This window comes from Odontesthes bonariensis, chromosome 1, assembly GCF_027942865.1.
Source record: "Odontesthes bonariensis isolate fOdoBon6 chromosome 1, fOdoBon6.hap1, whole genome shotgun sequence".
NCBI lineage: Eukaryota > Metazoa > Chordata > Actinopteri > Atheriniformes > Atherinopsidae > Odontesthes > Odontesthes bonariensis.
This window is the reverse complement of record NC_134506.1, coordinates 45,894,952-45,915,674: the sequence shown is the minus strand read 5'-3', so window position 1 is coordinate 45,915,674 and position 20,723 is coordinate 45,894,952. Positions and strand designations below refer to the sequence as shown.

Here is a 20,723-nt window from a genome sequence, read left to right as displayed (position 1 = left end):
GCCCAGACACTCTAAAATAAATAAACCAATAGAAAATAACAACAATAATACAATAATAATAAAAATAAAAACATGGATTTTAAAGCAAATTATTTTGGAGCAGAGGAGAGCTCCTGTTCAAAATGAGAAATAAAAGGCTTCCAGATCTTAGAGAATCTGTTTGTATTGCCCTGCAGCGTATATCTAAGGTGTTCTAATTTAAGGTGTGCCATCTCCTCCTCCATCCAGCGTTTGTGGGATGGTGGTGTTGCCTTTATCCAATTAAATAAGATCAATCTCCTGGCCAACAATGAAGAGAATGCAACTGCTTTCCCTTGAGTGATCGTTAGTTGTGCTTCTCCTGGTGCCACACCAAAGATGGCTGCCAGAGGGTCAGGTTCTACATTTTTCTTATAAATGGATGAGTAAGTTCTGAAAATTTCAGTCCAGAAGTCCTTCAGTCTGGGGCAGGTCCAGAACATATGGCATATGTTAGCTGGCACCTGTTTACATCTAGGGCAAGTCGGATCAGCCCCCTGATAAATTCTCGCTAGTTTCTCCCTTGAAAAATGAAGTCTGTGTAATACCTTGAACTGTATCAAACCGTGTCTAACACGAGTGTATTAGTTCGACTAACTGTCCCCAGTCAACCTCTGATATGTCCAGCCCTAACTCGTCCTCCCATTTCCTCTTCATGTAATCAAGAGACGGGGACGCCACCTTCTGAATATCCACATAAATCCTGGAGACCACCCCTTTAGCAGTTGGATTTGTATCCATCTATCCATACATTCTGCAATAGCATGAGGGATGAAGAGAATGTTTTCCTCACAAATTCTCGAATTTGGAAGTATCTGAGGTAGTTAGTTTTTAAGGGGGATTCCATACTCCTTCTCCAATTGTGCAGCAGACATGAATACCCCATCTTTGAAAAGATTTTTAACACATTCTACCCCAGCTCTATGCCAGTCCCCAAACGCTGTACCCCCAAGGGCTGGGGAAAATAAATGATTGCCATAAATGGGAGCGGATAAGAGGGCATCTCTATTTTTAAAATGTGTCCTGAACTGAACCCATATCTTGATAGAGTCACGTACTAGAGACCGACCGATCGATCGGCCAGCTGATTTAATCGGCCGATTTTTGCTATTTTTTAATCAATCGGCATCGGCCGATTTTTCTTATTTGCCCGTGCCGATTTTAAGTCTGGCACATCTGCGGGCAGCTACTTGGAACGCAGCGCGAGGTTTCAAGAGTGAGCAAGACTGTCAACAGGTAAGACATCAATGTTTACATTCTAAACTATAGCAGTGTTTCCCGCAGTGCATTATAGTTAAGGCGGCCGCCTTACCAAACTCGCACTGCCGCCTTGCCAACGTTCCCAAAAAAAAAAAAAAAAAAAAAATTTTTTTTTTTAAACCGAAGTAATAATGCTTTGCCAGGCTCAGACCCTGGTCCCGGCCGACGACTCACCACCTTGACTAGCATCTAAGTGGAAACGCTGGTTCTAAATTAACACCAGCCAACCGGCCAAATGCTGGTGAAAATTCAGTTTGGCTGGTAAAAAATAAAACTTACTAGCCACTTCGACCCATTAGTGAGTGTGTGTTTGGCTAGAAAGATTTATATCCACTAGCCATTTTGGCTGGAAGTGTAAAGAAAAAAAGTTAATTTAGACCCCTGCTGGGGACTGCTATGTTACGATCTAAACTGAAGTAACAGACAATCTTAGTGAAATGTTAACAAAAAGAGGACGCACAAATAACAAGTGAACGTTTTAAAACATTCTCATCCCATGTCAATTTGTTTTTCGCGATGCATACATGTTTGAATTGATTTGAATTTGCCGACTATGCAAGCCCCCTCAACGCTGGTGAGGTGACTGACTGCTATGTTACGATCTAAACTGAAGTAACAGACAATCTTAGTGAAATGTTAACAAAAAGAGGACGCACAAATAACAAGTGAACGTTTTAAAACATTCTCATCCCATGTCAATTTGTTTTTCGCGATGCATACATGTTTGAATTGATTTGAATTTGCCGACTATGCAAGCCCCCTCAACGCTGGTGAGGTGACTGACTGCTATGTTACGATCTAAACTTAAATAACGGACAATCTAAGTGAAATGTTAACAAAAAGAGCACGCACAAAGAACAAGTGAACGTTTTAAAACATTGTCATCCCATGTCAATTTGTTTTTCGCGATGTATATCGCTTGATTTGATTGTGAATTTGAGAGCGATCAAACGGATGTTCTCTAGTTCCGGTTTCCTGCACAGCATGCTGGGAGACGGAGTTTTATATTGTTGAAACATAGGAAAGTGTATGTGCAAACATAGAGGAAGTTCCTGGCAGTATTAAGAACGAGAAGCATAAAACATGCCTGTGAAACTGAAATAGTAAAACTTGAACCTCCTTGTTTACATTATTTTTTATGTTGGTCGTGTGTTTGCAGCACTAATATATATTTTTTTCATATTTATTTTTATGTTGATTATATATAGTTTTATATATATATGTAACCATATTATTATAGTTGGTATTTATTTATTTTATATTTAATTCATATGTTGTTTTTTCAACAATAGTTGTTGAACAGTTGTTAAATTTTCAATAAATCGTGTGAAGTTTACAAGTGTTGTGCCTCCTCTTACTAGTATGTTTGTTTGCATGCTAATTAAGGATAATACAATAGCATATCGGCCCTAAAAATCGGCCCAAAAAAATCGTCAGGTCACATCGGCCATCGGCTGACTCTGACCGCTAAATATCGGTATCGGCATCGGCTTTAGAAAAACCCATATCGGTCGGTCTCTATCATGTACCACAGGATTGTTTGTATAAAGGTGTTTGCTTTTGGGCAGAGGAGCACAGACCAGGGAGAGTAGAGCCACCGGGCTAGATGCATGTCTTTCCATATGTACCCACACTGGGGTTTCATCATCATCTAACTGTGAGACCCAAAACAACAGCTTATGTACGTTAGCAGCCCAATAGTAGTGCATATAGTTTGGCAGAGCTAAGCCCCCCTCTTCTCTTTGTCTCTCAAGAAACTCCCTTCTTATCTGAGGAACTGTTTTCTTCCAGATAAAGGTGGATGTATATTTATTTAACTCTTTAAAAAATGACTTAGGAATGAAAACTGGAATTGTCTGGAACAGATGTAGAAACCGCGGCATGATATTCATCTTAACAGAATTTATCTTCCCTACTAATGATAGGGGGAGGGATGACCACCCTTCCATGTCTAATTTTGCCTTATCCAGTGTCACCTTAAAGTTATGATAAAATAAATCTTCGTATTACTTTATTATTGTTACATTAATACCTAAGTAGGTGAATTTATCTCTGTGTGTTGTAAAAGGATATGCTTGGAGTCATAGTCTCCTCGCCTGCTTATTAATTGGGAAAAGAACACTTTTCTCTAAATTGACTCTATAACCTGAAACCTTCCCAAAGTCTTCAATAATATCCAGAGCCACCGGGATGCTTGTGACAGGGTTAAACTGGAAAAGGAGAAGGTCATCTGCATATAGAGAAAGTTTATGGTTTTGCATCCCCCTGTGTATTCCCCCAAGTCCCGCAGCGTTCCTCAACATTATTGCAAAGGGCTCAATCGCTATATCAAAGAGTAGAGGTGATAAGGGACAACCCTGCCTCGTACCTCGGAATAGAGGAAAAGGTTCAGATATTACATTGTTTGTTCTGACCATAGCCTGGGGTTCGCATATATGATTTGTTATTCAGTGATGGTGTAAATAACCATTTCCTTGTGACCTTGTGTCTTTCCAGAGCTCCCACAGTATTATCTCTGTGAGGAAGAGATTCCTGTTAACCTTGAGAAGGACTCCAGTCTGGACCAGGAGGAACCAGAACCTCCACAGATTAAAGAGGAACAGGTGGAAGTCTGCACCAGTCATGAGGAACAGCAGCTCTTACTGAAGCAGGAGACTGATAACCTTACGGTGACCCTAACTTATGAGGAAAGTGACCGTAGTGAAGCAGAACCAACAAATGTCCAGCTCCAAGATCAGAGCCAAGATCAGGAAGGAAGTGGGCGTGAATCAACTGGAAATGCAGAGCTGAGGCCAAAGAAGAGGCATCACAGTAACGATGGAGACAACTCTTCCATGTCAGAAAGTCACCGTAACACCGCGAAAGGTAAAGCATCTTTAAAACTTTAATAATGAATCAGCAAGACGTTATTCATCACCACAGGGGGTTTTACATGTTACAGCCGCATCACAGAAAACAGACAGGAATTTCATAACATGTGATTTCATAAACAGTGGGGGAGTATGTGCATAGTAATCAACCTTATTAATAATCCGTATGGCTCGTTTTTGTAGGAGAACTATACAGTTGTTTTCTGTCTCATATATATCTCATTTGCATATTTTACGGTTCACCACATTTCTGTGGAACACTCTCGACATTTCAAACTAAAATGTTTCTTGTCAGATCTTAGATTCATCAGTCATCAAGTTATTAACGTTTGGTTTTGTCCCTTTTCCAGCAGACCTCTCACAACAATATGTCTGTAAGGAGGAGGAGATTCTTACTGACCAGCAGTTCTTTAACCACGAGAGCAACTCCAGTCTGGACCAGCAGGAACCAGAACCGCCACAGTTTAAAGAAGAGCTGGAGGAACGCTGCACCTCTCAAGAGGAAGAGTGGCTTGAACTGAAACAGGAGACTGATATCTTATCGGTGACTCCTACTTATGAGGAAAGTGAACTAACCAGTGACCAGCTCCTCTCTCAGAACTCCTCTGTAGCTGAGAGACAAGAAATGGAAGAAAACTTGAGAGACGAAGAGTCTGAATCAACTCAAAATGCAAAGCTGAAGCCAAATAAGAGACGTAAGAGAAACATAAATCACAGTAACGATGTGATCAATGAGAGTCAGTTTAATGCCGACACAGGTGACCAGGCAGTAAAATGTGAAGTTTGTGGAAAAGCCTTTATGAGTTACTCTGAGTTGAGGGCCCATTGCAGAATGCACACAGGTAAGAAACCATATTCTTGTAAAATATGTAAGAAAGCTTTCAGGTATAATAGTGGTTTGTTGGTCCACATGAGGACTCACACAGGTGTGAAGTCGTTTTCATGTTCGACATGTGGCAAAGTTTTCAGCTCCAGCAGTAACTTAACCGCTCACATAAAAGTTCACACAGGTGAGAAGCCTTATTCGTGCAAAACATGTGGCAAATGTTTCAGTGTTAGTGGTAATATGCAGCAGCACATGAGAACTCACACAGGTGAGAACCCATATTATTGTGAAATATGTAAGAAAGCTTTCAGGTACAATAATATTTTGTTGGTCCACATGAGGACTCACACAGGTGAGAAACCTTACGTTTGTAAAACGTGTGGGAAAAGATTTTCTGAAGGGTCAACACTTAAAATGCATTCACGAATCCACACAGGTGAGAAGCCGTTTTCATGTTCTACATGTGGGAAAGGTTTCAGCTCCAGCAGTAGCTTAACCCGTCACATAAAAGTTCACACAGGTGAGAAGCCTTATTCATGCCAAACATGTGGCAAATGTTTCAGTCAGAGTGGTAATCTGAGGCAGCATATGAGAACTCACACAGGTAAAAAGTTGCAGTCCTGAAACATCTGTAAAGAAATAATGTTAAAGGCCTACAGAAAGCTGACACTACACCCAATACATAATGATAATACATACACAGAGGAACAATAATGATCATTGGACCCTACACCAAAACATTTCATAAACCCAGAAATTTGCGATTTTTTTTAATTTGCTTCTTGGAAATCCTTCCTGGAATTCCAGACTGGGGGCGGGGCTTCCGTGTGACGTCACAAATGCCATGGGTTTTCCTGGCTGCCGCCATTGTAGTATGCTTGTTGAGTGATGAAGGCAATAAAACGTTTGGTTCAGTGCAGTTTTTATTGCGAGTAGATGTACGAAGTCAGTTACCAGTGGTTACCAACATTATGGAGCCAGAAACCAAGAAAGGGGCCCGGAAGAAATGCGCAGGAAAGAAGAAGGAGAAGGTGGAATACGACACAGGCAAACGTTGTGTGGCTTGGGGGTGCAGCAACACCTGTGCCATGAAGGGCATATCTACGTTTTTGTTCCCAAAAGATAAAGGTAAGTCTGGGGTGAGTGGAAATATTTATGAAAAAATGTTGACCCGACCCGCTTTTAAAAAAAGTAGTCAATGGTCTTAATGAACATCCTAGCATCATTGACAACGCACAACGGACCTCATATAGCCTACCTGCATTCATTTTTAAGGTGTTAAAATTGTAAGATGGCATTGCTTGTAAGTTTATGTTGACAAACTTGCCCCGCTTCAGCATTCAAAAGTTAAATTGGCGCTCAGCATCTAAAATAATACAACAGAGGTAGCCTTCCCACAACAATTGGCTATAGGCAACTTTGTCACATGGATGAATGATAAAAGCTCTCACATCACATGCACAATATGTCTTTATTAACGTATGTCTGTGAACGCGTGTCTCATTTTACACAACCAAAAATAGTACCTACTGTACTTCTGACCACGTACGTCATCTCTGCAGAAGTTATTCAGCCAATAAAGTGTATTTATTTAATAGAACATTGTGTCTACTGTTTGAATTACAAACGTTTACCACGTTATTTTTTTAATGTTTATCTCAAACGACAAAACGACCCGACCGGTTGCAACCCGAATATCATTAAAAATATTTTTTTATGACCCGCAACTGCAGGTGCCCGCTGGCTTCGGGTCAGCCCGCACATCACTGGTTGTTACCTATTGAGTATTGTGCCTGCTGTCATCTCATTGCAACCAGATCAAATACTATTTTTCTTTTTTCTCTTCATTTTCAAAGCCCAGTCCAAGGCCTGGTCAGATGGGGTGAAGAAAATAAGGGCTGATTGGATGGAGCCAACCAAGTACAGTGTCCTGTGCTCAGAACACTTCACAAGGGACTGTTTTGAGGAAGGACCACTGATGAGAGCCGCACTAGGCATTGACACCAAGCGACCCCTGCAGCTGAAGAAGGGTGTAGTGCCATCTATTTTCCCCAAACCACAGACAATAACCCAACCACATGCAGAACCATCAGGTTCCAGATCAGCCTATGCCAAGAGGGAGAGAAAACGGGTAATAACTGACAGACTGTGTACAGCTACAATAGGGAACAATTATGTAATGTTAGACACATGCATTAGCAGGTCAAAATTATGTAGCCCACTGATGAAAAATCGAAAGGTGGAAAAAAATCGAGAGTACACTCTACCTAGTATAAAACAAAGGTTTAGTGAGTATACATTTGATCTAGATAGGCCAGCTAGTATGCTATACTAATAGAAAGGGCAGGCTACAGCAGTTCTGATATATTATTATTTATAAACAGCTAGATGATCCACTGGACTTTCCCTAAATGGTTAGGTGATTGTGTTGTCAATTCACAGAAAATAGACGGAATGCTGTCAGCACAACAAGAGGGAATGGAGTCGAGCAGTCTGGCTTCGTTCAGAGGACTCCATGGACAATCAGACTGGCACCGACATAGATACTGGCACAACACAGATAGACACTCAGGTTTGTTTTTGCTGCCACTTGTGATAACTTTTCCTGGCTTTTTAAAAACAGTGCTGCCTTTTTAATTATTGTGTATAAGAACTAAAGACAAAAGACAATTATTTATATTGACAACCAGGTACTCCTGTACTAGTAGTACTGCACATGCATAACTTTTCACTTCATTGGGGCCTGCCATAGCATTGCATATGCAAATGCATGGCAAGGCACCTATTACTATTCCGTTGGCAAAAGTCTATGGGATTTAACATTGAAAACGTGTCTCTTTATAGGCTATATTTATATATTTATATATGTCGATGCTGGTTCACCCATCGACATCCTCAAACCCGTGGTAAGGGCCATCTGAAGGGTACTCTTGCCTAATCCTGAGGACTGCACAGGAAGGCAGTGGGACGCGGATTTCTTTCCCTAGGAATCCCCAGCACAAATGCACCACCTGTCGATAAGCAGTGTACTGATGACGCCTGCAAGAAAGAACACAGAAACACAGAAAACTTACTTGTAAACGAACACGAGAAAATACAGGACAATAAAACTATAATGTCGCTAGAACAGAAACACTGGTCAGAATGACCAAATAACTACTAGATAGTAATACTAATCAGTACTACTATTGCATGGTACTGATTTCTCAGCTGCATGGTGCTGTGTGTGTGTGCTACATTTGTGTCTTTGCATGTTTGTCACTGAGTGTATTTCAGTCTGCAGGAAACGGCAGTGAAGAAAGATTAGAGAAAGAAAAGATGTTTCAAATGAGAAAAAAGTGTTTAGTTAAAAAACTAACACTTTCCTCATGCTCCCTCTGAACTTCCTTTCCTGAGCACCAGAACCAGTGGATTGGACCATGAGCTCTGGGATGAGAAAAAGTGCCTGAGACAATTGAATTTGTATTTTTCAGTGGAATATTAAACTGTTAGAGATCTCAGGGATTGATTTTTTTATTTATTTATTTATTTATTTTTTTATTTATTGTTTGAGATCAAAGTAGGTTGACCTACTCATGCTGTATGCTTTTTGTCTTTTCAACAGGAGCGATACAGTGAAGTCCAACTTTCTACATCACAACTCCTTCAGAGGGAGCACGAGCTCTTACACTGTCCTGACCTTTCTTAGCATCTCTGCTACAGCAGATAAATCCCCTTTCACATTTTCAATGATTTGTTTATTGCTTTTATTTAATAAGAATAAGTAAATAAAAGTAATACAAACTCATTTCTTTCAAGTAAAAAATATGCCCATACACTGAAGTATTTTTGTTTGATCCTAAACTGAAGATAAGTTGGAACAACTATTTGCATATATTTTTACTGAAATGATTTTTAATCAAACAAACTCATTTCATATTGTTTATCATACTAATAAACCAGATTTGAAAAGACAAATGTGACATTTGTTTTGATACTTTATAATTTTTTAACAAATATTTTCTTGAAATGAACATCTGCATTCTGTGTAAAGTGACAGGGGACATTGGTAATGACACACACCTGCATGTTAATTAGATACTTGTATTCATTTTCTTATAAATTACTACCATACTACTACACTAGTCACTACTAAGACTACTGAAATGTCATAAACTCTCATATGTTCTCTTAGTACACTACCCGTTCTCATCTCCTTGCAAATCCCCATGCTGCTGCTTGTATGCTAGATAAGCTATCCGCAGCACCCAGATATCCAGACAGCCCGACCGGAACCCTGGGTGGTCACGGATACAGGAGTGCACCCCCTCAGCCTCCATTGTGTCGGCCACTTGGACGATCTCCCTGCAGCAAACACATTCCTGTTGCGTCGGCATAGGTGCACAGTTGCCACACTGACACCTGCAACCGAGAATGAGAACAGGTTTCAGCTCATTGAACTTTGTATCTGTGATAATGTGATAATAAACAGATAAAGGATTGTATTGCCATTGAGCATGAAACTTGAGTGAAAAATTGGATATTGTCTGCAGATATTGTCTGTATACTGGGCCAGGGTAGGGAGAGACTGGTAAGTCTGATAAGAAGCTATTAAAATTGTGACCCAGCATCCCGGTCTGCACTCATTGACTCCGGCACTGTGTAAAAAGTGTGTTGACAGGCTGTCAGTGTCAGTTAGCTTCAGTTGTCAGTGCAGTGCTAATCCCTCTCGATAAAATTATTTATGCCTCATCAACATCGTCCAGACTCGTGGCCTAGACAAAACACAGTGTATGCTCACCAATCGGCATTCTGAAGACGACCAAAATCATCATGATCACCATCGTCCCCACTGCTCTCGGACTTGGACTCCGACTCACTGTCACTGGCAATGGCTGGCTCGAACCTGTATGGTTCTAGCCCCAATCCATACTCGGTTTCTTCCTCAGGCTCTTCATTGTCTTCTTCATTGTCATCAACAATATTCGGCTCGAAATTTGCCGTGAAGAAGCTGTCCAGGTCTGGCAAACTGCTGGTTTCGCTACTAGAACTACTGGTATCAGACATGGTGATTGTTGGTGGTTGTTCCAGCAGCTGGCACTCGTGACGTCATGCACCTGTCGTCTGCTACTTCCAGTTTGCCAAATGTCGGGCTATTCGAGTCAAATGTGGTGATAGTTTATTGGGCCTAATCAGGACTATCCAGGGGCCTAAAGTTATTTTAAAATCATAAAAACATTCCATAGTATATAAGGAATCGATCTGCTATTTTAGTTTTGTGGAAAAAAATCACCTTTCTGTAGGCCTTTAATGACTTTAATGGATGCCAAGAACAACCATAATTCCAGCTGGGACGCTGTGTAAATTGTACATAAAAACAGAATGCAATGATTTAAGAAGCTCATATTCAAATTTTTATTCACAATAGACTGTAGAGAACAGCAAATGTTGGGATGGGGCAACAAAAGAGATCAGATAAACTGTGTATCACAAAACAAAAATAGGTCATGTTTTGGGGAATCCTCCTGATCATACAAACTGTGCAAACACTGGGTCAAAGTGCATGATGAACACAGGTTGCCAAACAGTGGGTGCCACCAATGGGCTGGCTTGGATAAACTCTGAAAACCCATTAATCCAAATGACAAAAGATCTCTGCTGTAGTTTAGTTGAGTCTGCTCTAAAACCTGGTGGAGTCAGCTCCAAATTCAAATGAGTGTCGGTCTCCTTTTGGTTATTAACTGTTAAATAATGTTGTCCTTGTTGTCTGCTGCTGGTTCATCTTCTGCTGTTCAAAGCCGCTCTCCAGTTAAAATTCACATTAAATCGCATTTGTCCCACAGCGACTTGTCTTACGCTTTATGATTACATAGCTCAACAATCCATCCATCCATCTACCGCTTCTCCGTGGTCAGGTCGCGGGGACATTAGCTTGAGCAGACAAACCCAGCTGTGCAGCCCCTGTTTCATTGTCAGGATTTGATATATATGTTTTTGTTCTGTTCTGAATAAAATGATTTATGATTTGAAACTGATTTTATTTAGTTTTTATTTAGATTTCTCAAAGTGCAAACTTGTAACAATTGGTTTGAAATTGTCAATCATTGTAGTTAAGATTAGAGCTATTCTGTCTTCTCACAATACCATCAGGAAGCAAACCTGTTGCAGTGATGGGATGGCTGGGAATGTTGTTGAGTGCCTTGAAGTTTGGCTTATAGCCTATTTGTGAAATTTCTGTATACTGAATTGTATAGTGTCGGTCACAAAGTTGTGAAATGGGTCTCTTAGAAAAAAGAGATAGAAAATGCTTTTTGTAAAATGTTTTCTACTAATAAACTTATTTCTGAGAACATTTCTTTTTTGTTTTTAAATAATTTCATCTTCCTCGGTGTGTTGAAGCATATGAAAGGAAAAAGCTTAGGTATGTGGAGTTGTGGGCAGAAGCAGAGCAGCGAGGATGGAAAGTTAGAATCTGTCCAGTGGAAGTAGGATGTAGAGGATTTGTTGCAAAGTCTGTTGTCTCATTGTTGAGGGAGCTGGGTGTAAGTGGACAGAGTGTGAGAAAAATAGTGAAGGAAGTGTCAGATGAGGCAGTAAAGTCCAGTCAGTGGATTTGGTTTACAAGATGCAATGGCAGCTGGGGGCCCATTAGTGGGAGCACATAGGGTAAACAGACTCTTGGAAGAAGCAAAGAAGAAATTCAGGATATTTAAATGGAGGGTGTGGCCCATGTGAGCCTTTTGAAACCAGGCGGCCATTTTAGGTGAGTTGGCCTGCATGGCCTTGTTTCTGCTGGAATTTTTAGTGATTGTAGGACTGTTTAGGTGACTTTGTCTGCTGAATCTGCTAGTGTGTCTTGTCATGCCTCCACCTCTGATACCCTCTATACTTTCATTATTCCCCTAACCGAACCAGGCTTTGAATCCCATTCCAACTTATCTTAAGCACAATTTTCTTGTGTTTACCTTAAATCTAAATCTAGCCTAGCTAGTGGCTGTTGTGAATAGGCAGCTGACAACAAGGGAAAGACCATGTGACAGATTGTAAAGACAGCTGACAGGAGGCAAAGACCCAAAATGTGCTGCCATGGGGTAGCAATCCACGGTTGCGGTAGCGAGGCCTTGGAGCTTTGTTACAACCAGCATAAGCTACAAATAGATTAAAGAGAATACCCCTCGAGTCAGCAAGAGCAGGGGCGGAAGATGACTCACAGGTAGACTACATGGCAACTGACACTGGAACGAACATGACTAAGAGGTGGATATGCGACTCAGTGAAGGATAGGGGCACGGACCTATTCTCTCGGGCTAGAAATGACCAGAATAGTTCTCAGAGGAAAGAAAGCGTAGTTGGACAAAATAAAAGTGGTTGGCTAGAAGGAAATAAGCTCCATGTTTGTCCTTGTGGCTGGCAGAAAGTAACAGAAGCCTTAAAATGCATCAGGGAAGAAAGAGATGTGTGGTAAAAGAAGGGCAGTGTGGCCGTATCGATCAGTAATTTTTAAGAAGTCAATCAGGTAAGTCGGATGAAGTCCAGCGGCAGGTAGAAAACCACAAGGATACCAAGGATATCAATAACACAGCTACGGAGGTGGAGGAGGATCTAAGAAGGGATGCAGCTGATACTGAGGTGAACAGGCCAGTTATAGAGAGAAATATGGAGCAGAAAGCTGGAGTTAACTGGCCTAGGGCAAATAGCAATAAAGAATGGGAAGTAGTCAATAAAGATTTGTCTAATATTAGATAAGAGGAAATGCAAGCGATAGGCTAGAGAAGAAGGGAGATATAATTTACTCCTATGGTTTAGAAAGATTTGGTGTGCAAGACAGAAAGAGTTGAAAGAGTACATTTAGTTAAGTCCAGACCAGAGATACTCATTGCGCGGCTCCTCAAGATTTAATTGGCGGCTCGCACTCGCGTAGTAGCTTATAACAATATGGTAACAATAACAATACATTTTTTTCAACTAACATACAGCGAATACTGCACAGTATTAAGTATTTTTATTAAGTATTAATTAAGTCTTAATGGTGTTTCCTAAAGGGGGCTCTGTTAAACCTGGAAACTTAGCCCGCTTAAACCACCATCACACTTGACCACAGAGCACGCTAGCTCCTTTAGCCAGAGCGAGATGCAGGCACAATGGATTGGTTTTTAATTAAAAAAGGGCAAAAACCAGCACAAAAAGCAGCACAAAAACCATGCTCATCTTGAATGTCTCACTATGATTACAACAACAAACTACAAATACAACATGAAGAAAGTCGAGGACAGTTTCCGCTCATCCCAGTATTACGGTAAATGTGGTCTGAATTCAAAATGTATTGGCTGTGTTGTCTCTTTTTTTGTGGGATGTTTTATATGTACAAATGCAGATTTGCAAAAGGGGATTTAGTGTGTTGGCGTAAAAGTGGCTCTTCCCTTGATTTTGCTCTGCCAATGTGGCTCTTGTGAAAAAAATATAGCGAGTATCACTAGTCTAGATGACAAAATGAGATGGAGAAATTGGTTAAGGAAAGAAGAAATTTAAGAAAGCAGTGGAAAAGAGTTAGAAAAGAACAGAGGGAGGGAATTAATGTTTCGCAGGAAGAATTGAGAAGCAGGCCAGCAATACTCAGAAGGGCTGAATATCTGGTGACGCTTTGCTTTGTGGTAAGACGTCTTGCACCAGCAATTCTTGTAAATGAAGAATCTTCCTCACACACCAGAGTAAGTCATGGAGTTCCTCAGGGTTCTGTGCTTGGACCGATTCTTTTCACTTTATACATGCTTCCATTAGGTAACATTATTAGACAGCATGACATAAATTTCCATTGCTATGCTGATGATACTCAGCTGTACTTATTTATAAAAGCAGATGAACCCAATAGGTTGGTCAGACTACAAGCATGTCTTAAAAGACCTGGATGACTCAGAACTGTCTGCTTCTAAATTCAGACAAAACTGTAGTTGTTATCTTTGGACCTGAGCGCTCTAGGGAGAAATTGTCTAGCTATATAGTTACTCTAGATGGTATTTCCTTGGCTTCTAGTTCTACAGTGAGGAACCTTGGAGTTATTTATTTTTTTTTGTCATTAAAGTTTTTATTCAATTATTCATACACACCTAAACAAAACATTCCAACTAGAAAACAAACACTGACACTAACATCAACAGACGGTATATCCAGTTTATAGCCCTGTACACAAAGACCTGCACATAGACTTTTTTTTTTTATATACATTTTACATTTTGCATTGATCAGCACCATATCTACAAATTTTCATTTTCCATACCTACAAAAAAATATGTTCCCAGGCCCTCCTTACATGTTCCTCTTCATTGTTAACTCTAGCCAACATGCGTTCATATGATGCAACCTCTGACATAATTTCCATCCACTTTTTAACATCTGGGGCGACTGTACTCTTCCATACTCTGAGAATTGTTCGGGCAGCTGTGACCATTCCAACTTTTAAAATCCCTCTTTCATATTTAGATATATTTAGGATTCCTGTTTGGTCCCCTAACAAACACAGTTTTGGTGATACAGGTACTGCCACACCCAGCCATTTACTCACATGGTTCAATACTTTCTCCCAAAACGGGTACACTAGTTTACATCCCCAAGTCACATGTAAAAAATTCCCTATCTCACTCACATTTCCAACATAAATTATTTCCTATTAAGCCCATTCAATGTTGCTTTGAAGGAGTAAAATAAAATCTATGAATTATCTTGTACTGAATAAATTTCCCCTTCGGCTCTCTCATGTGTTTCCCTGTATTTGATTTAACACTACATGCCCAGTAATATTGTTGTAATGTTTTAAATACTTGAACGCAGTTTTTCTAGAGAATATAATTGTTTTGTATATGGGATTATCGTCCATCGACTCTTCTGGGCTTTCACATGCGCGAGCCTACAACCAGCCGGTGAGTTACATGCTGTTTATAAAGTTGTTTTGTAACGTCCCCATGCCAGTAATGTGAGAACCATGCATATGGTTTTGATGGTAAGGCTTGTGACTTTATTGTCGGATGGGTTATAAAGTGGTGTGACGTTTCTGCAGTGTGCAAGTTGTTGTTTTACGTGGAAGGGTTAGCTCTTGCCCCTTAGCCACCACGTATTAGCCTCGCATGACACGCTGTGCGGACAGAGCAATCTCCACACAGGGAGCGCAGATTTGCACCTCTCTGTGTCCTACTATCAGTATTTGACAACCTCTAGCAATGGAAACACGCTTCAAATGCCCCGGAGTTCCCCTTTAAAGCCATATGAAGTGACAACCCCAGAGTGACATGTATGCGATATTGGCATATATTCGGATTTATTCCAGTTAATTTTATAACTTGATAATCTAGAATACTGTTCAATATATTCAAGTAACACTGATAGGGAGTCCCCAGGATCTTCTAACACTGCTAATATGTCATCGGCATACATAAATAGCTTGTGCTCTCTACCCCCTGAAATTAGACGGATCAGAAGTATCTCTGTCCTTTTTAGGAATAAGCGAAATTAAAGCATCATTAAATGTACCAGGCAGCGAACCCCTCTCAAACGCTTCCATGTACACCTTATGCAATATGGGGGCTAAGATATCAATATATTTCTTATAATATTCAACCGGGAATCCATCCAAGCCTGGTGACATCCTGGTTTTCATGGATGAAATGGCTCTTGGAGTTATTTTAAACCAGAATTTATCATTTGACTCGCATATAAAACAGGTATCTAGGACTGCCTTCTTTCACCTTCGTAATATTGTTAAAATCAGGAACATCTTGTCTCAGAGTGATGCAGAAAAACTGCTCCATGCATCTGTTACTTCAGGATTGGACTACTGTAATTCTTTATTATTGGGCTGTCCCACATATTCTCTGAAAAGCCTCCAGCTGATCCAAAATGCTGCAGAGTTCTGATGACAACTAACAGCAGAGATCATATTTCTCCAGTTTTAGCTTCTCTTCATTGGCTCCCTGTTAAATTCAGAATAGAATTTAAGATTCTTCTCCTCACATATAAAGCTCTTAATGACCGAGCTCCATCATATCTTAAAGATCTCATTGTAAGATATTTTCCTAACAGAGCACTTCGTTCCCAAACTGCAGGTTTACTTGAGGTTCCTGTTCCTTCTTGAGTTTGGGAGGCAGAGCCTTCAGTTATCAGGTCCCTCTCTTTGGAACCAGCTTCCAGTTTGGGAGGCAGAGCCTTCAGTTATCAGGTCCCTCTTTGAAGAACCAGCTGCCAGTTTGGGAGAAAAAGCCTTCAGTTATCAGGCCCCTCTCTGTGGAACCAGCTTCCAGTTTGGCAGGCAGAGCCATCAGTTATCATGTCCCTCTTTGAAGAACCGGCTGCCAGTTTGGGAGGCGGAGCCTTCAGTTCTCAGGCCCCTCTCTGTGGAACCAGCTGCCAGTTTGGGAGGCAGGGCCTTCAGTTATCAGGCCCCTCTCTGTGGAACCAGCTGCCAGTTTGGGAGGCAGAGCCTTCAGTTATCAGGCCCCTCTCTGTGGAACCAGCTGCCAGTTTGGGAGGCAGAGCCTTCAGTTATCAGGCTCCTCTCTGTGGAACCATCTGTCAGTTTGGGAGACAAAGCCTTCAGTTATCAGGCCCCTCTCTCTGGAACCAGCTGCCAGTGTGGGAGGCAGAGCCTTCAGTTATCAGGACCCTCTCTGTGGAACCAGCTGCCAGTTTGGGAGGCAGAGCCTTCAGTTATCAGGCCTCTCTCTTTGGAACCAGCTGCCAGGTTTTGAGGCAGAGCCTTCAGTTATCAGGCCCCTCTGTGTGGAACCAGCTGCTTTTTTGGGAGGCAGAGCCTTCAGTTATCAGGTCCCTCTCTTTAGAACCAGCTGCCAGTTTGGAAGGCAGAGCCTTCAGTTATCAGGCCCCTCTCTGTGGAACCAGCTGTTAGTTTCGAAGGCACAGCCTTCAGTTATCAGGCCCCTCTGTGTGGAACCAGGTGCCAGTTTGGGAGGCAGAGACTTCAGTTATCAGGCCCCTCTCTGTGGAACCAGTTGCCAGTTTGGGAGGCAGAGCCTTCAGTTATCAGGTCCGTCTCTTTAGAACCAGCTGCCAGTTTGGAAGGCAGAGCCTTCAGTTATCAGGCCCCTCTCTGTGGAACCAGCTGCCAGTTTGGGAGGCAGAACCTTCAGTTATCAGGCCCCTCTCTGTGGAACCAGCTGCCAGTATGTGAGGCAGAGCTTTCAGTTATCAGGCCCCTCTCTGTGGAACCAGTTGCCAGTTTGGGAGGCAGAGCCTTCAGTTATCAGGCCCCTCTCTGTGGAACCAGCTGTCAGTTTCGGAGGCACAGCCTTCAGTTATCAGGCCCCTCTCTTTGAAGAACCAGCTGCCAGTTAGGGAGGCAGAGCCTTCAGTTATCAGGCCCCTCTCTGTGGAACCAGCTGCCAGGTTTTGAGGCAGAGCCTTCAGTTATCAGGTCCGTCTTTGAAGAACTAGCTGCCAGTTTGGGAGGCAGAGCCTTCAGTTATCAGGCCCCTCTCTTTGGAACCAGCTGCCAGTTTGGGAGGCAGAGCCTTCAGTTATCAGGTCCGTCTCTTTAGAACCAGCTGCCAGTTTGGAAGGCAGAGCCTTCAGTTATCAGGCCCCTCTCTGTGGAACCAGCTGCCAGTTTGGGAGGCAGAACCTTCAGTTATCAGGCCCTCTCTGTGGAACCAGCTGCCAGTATGTGAGGCAGAGCTTTCAGTTATCAGGCCCCTCTCTGTGGAACCAGTTGCCAGTTTGGGAGGCAGAGCCTTCAGTTATCAGGCCCCTCTCTGTGGAACCAGCTGTCAGTTTCGGAGGCGCAGCCTTCAGTTATCAGGCCCCTCTCTTTGAAGAACCAACTGCCAGTTAGGGAGGCAGAGCCTTCAGTTATCAGGCCCCTCTCTGTGGAACCAGCTGCCAGGTTTTGAGGCAGAGCCTTCAGTTATCAGGTCCGTCTTTGAAGAACTAGCTGCCAGTTTGGGAGGCAGAGCCTTCAGTTATCAGGCCCCTCTCTTTGGAACCAGCTGCCAGTTTGGGAGGCAGAGCCTTCAGTTATCAGGTCCGTCTTTTAAGAACCAGCTGCCAGTTTGGGAGATAGAGCCTTCAGTTATCAGGCCCCTCTCTCTGGAACCAGCTTCCAGTTTGGGAGATAGAGCCTTCAGTTATCAGGCCCCTCTCTCTGGAACCAGCTGCCAGTTTGGGAGATAGAGCCTTCAGTTATCAGGCCCCTCTCTGTGGAACCAGCTGCCAGTTTGGGAGGCAGAGCCTTCAGTTATCAGTTCCCTCTCTGTGGAACCAGCTGTCAGTTTTGGAGTCAGAACCTTCAGTTATCAGGCCCCTCTCTTTGGAACCAGCTGCCAGTTTGGAAGGCAGAGCCTTCAGTTATCAGGCCCCTCTCTCTGGAACCAGCTGTCAGTTTCGGAGGCACAGCCTTCAGTTATCAGGCCCCTCTCTTTGAAGAACCAGCTGCCAGTTTGGGAGGCAGAGCCTTCAGTTATCAGGCCCCTCTCTGTGGAACCAGCTGCCAGGCTTTGAGGCAGAGCCTTCAGTTATCAGGTCCGTCTTTGAAGAACTAGCTGCCAGTTTGGGAGGCAGAGCCTTCAGTTATCAGGTCCCTCTCTTTGGAACCAGCTGCCAGTTTGGGAGGCAGAGCCTTCAGTTATCAGGTCCGTCTTTTAAGAAACAGCTGCCAGTTTGGAAGGTGGAGCCTTCAGTTATCAGGCCCATCTTTGTGGAACCAGCTGCCAGTTTTTGAGGCAGAAACTTCAGTTATCAGGTCCCTTTCTGTGGAACCAGCTGCCAGTTTGGGAGGCAGAGCCCTCAGTTATCAGGTCCTTCTCTGTGGAACCAGCTGCCGGTTTGGGAGGCAGAGCCTTCAGTTATCAGGTCCCTCTTTGAAGAACCAGCTGCCAGTTTGGGAGGTAGAGCCTTCAGTTATCAGTTCCATCTCTGTGGAACAAGCTTCCAGTTTGGGAGGCAAATGCTTCAGTTATCAGGCCCCTCTCTGTGGAATCAGCTGTCAGTTTGCGAGGGAAAGCCTTCAGTTATCAGGCCCCTCTCTGTGGAACCAGCTGCTTGTTTGGGAGGCAGAGCCTTCAGTTATCAGGCCCCTCTCTGTGGAACCAGCTGCCAGTTTGGGAGATAGAGCCTTCAGTTATCAAGCCACTCTCTGTGGAACCAGATGCCAGTTTGGGAGATAGAGCCTTCAGTTATCAGGCCCCTCTCTGTGGAACCAGCTGCCAGTTTGGGAGATAGATTCTTCAGTTATCAGGCCCCTTTCTCTGGAACCAGCTTCCAGTTTGGGAGATAGAGCCTTCAGTTATCAGGCCACTTTCTGTGGAACCAGCTGCCAGTTTGGGAGGCAGAGCCTTCAGTTATCAGGCCCCTCTCTGTGGAATCAGCTGTCAGTTTGCGAGGCAAAGCCTTCAGTTATCAGGCCCCTCTGTGTGGAACCAGCTGCTTGTTTGGGAGGCAGAGCCTTCAGTTATCAGGCCCCTCTCTGTGGAACCAGCTGCCAGTTTGGGAGATAGAGCCTTCAGTTATCAAGCTACTCTCTGTGGAACCAGCTGCCAGTTTGGGAGATAGAACCTTCAGTTATCAGGCCCCTCTCTGTGGAACCAGCTGCCAGTTTGGGAGATAGAGCCTTCAGTTATCAGGCCCCTCTCTCTGGAACCAGCTTCCAGTTTGGGAGATAGAGCCTTCAGTTATCAGGCCCCTCTCTGTGGAACCAGCTGTCAGTTTTGGAGTCAGAGCCTTCAGGTATCAGGCCCCTCTCTTTGGAACCAGCTGCCAGTTTGGGAGGCAGAGCCTTCAGTTATCAGGTCCCTCTCTGTGGAAACAGGACGAGAGAGACCGGCCGATAGTTCTCCACATGAGTTGGAGGGAAGGAAGGTTTCTTGAGCAGCGGTGTAACCCGAGCAACGTGAAAGTTTTTTGTTTCATTATTTTTCTTTATGCAAAGAAAAGAAGAAGGAAAATTAGCTTATTTTACGAGTAGCTGTGAGTTTCTGATTTTTATTATCCGTAGAAAGTACATGCATGCTTTCTTGTGTTCTTCGTCAATATGGATGCCATTTTAGTAGTCGTTGTAGAAGTCATTAATGACGCAAATTACCAAATGTTACATGTCGGTTTGGGTTGTTGTTTTGAAGCTAAGTTAGATGATTTCAAAGTTTACTTTCACCAATGGTGTTTAGCATCAACACCTAAGGATTGTTAACTTTTTAGTGCATAACGTATAGTAACTGTTTGCATATTTGTTTGTATGTAACGTTATGAAACTTTTTTGTAAATTCTCCGTGCATTAGTTGGGCATGCTCACAAAGTTACAAACAAAAAATGAGCTTGATCAAGGGACCAGCCCAGCAGGAGGTACAGGTTGGGTTAGCACAACATGCTGCAGTCAGGTCCACTGCCCCCGGCGTACCAAACACCTCTTTAAACCAACAAAACCAGGCAGAGTTCGGCAGCATTTGGAGGTCCACATCAAAAATGCCATTACATTTGAAGGTAATGCCATTGCATTTTAGATTAAAGATATACGTGCACACACACACACACAAATATGTATCCTTATGTATGTTCATTTGAATTGTTTGTCATTGTTTAACATGAACATTTTCTTGACTTGCTCTTAGATAAGATCTGCTGCTGCATTTTGACTTGCAGGAATGGGGGACATTATCATCGTCCCATCTGTGACACAACTGTCATTAGAAGGACAGACATGGAAGCGCATGTAAAGTCTTGTTCCATACAACAAACATCCACCTCAGCTGCTGCCCAGTCCAATCCGAGTCAGGATT

General features: G+C 42.7%; 1 protein-coding gene across 1 annotated transcript in view; it reads left to right on the top strand.

Moving 5' to 3' along the window:
• The first annotated feature begins 357 nt into the window (after positions 1-357).
• LOC142383938 (uncharacterized) overlaps positions 358-20,723 on the top strand; it is a 47,781-nt gene continuing 27,415 nt past the window's right edge. The window contains exons 1-4 of the mRNA XM_075469801.1: positions 358-371; positions 3,561-3,619; positions 3,775-4,143; positions 4,499-4,990. Coding sequence (XP_075325916.1) covers positions 358-371; positions 3,561-3,619; positions 3,775-4,143; positions 4,499-4,990 — 934 coding nt within the window. The remainder of the gene's footprint in view (positions 372-3,560; positions 3,620-3,774; positions 4,144-4,498; positions 4,991-20,723) is intronic.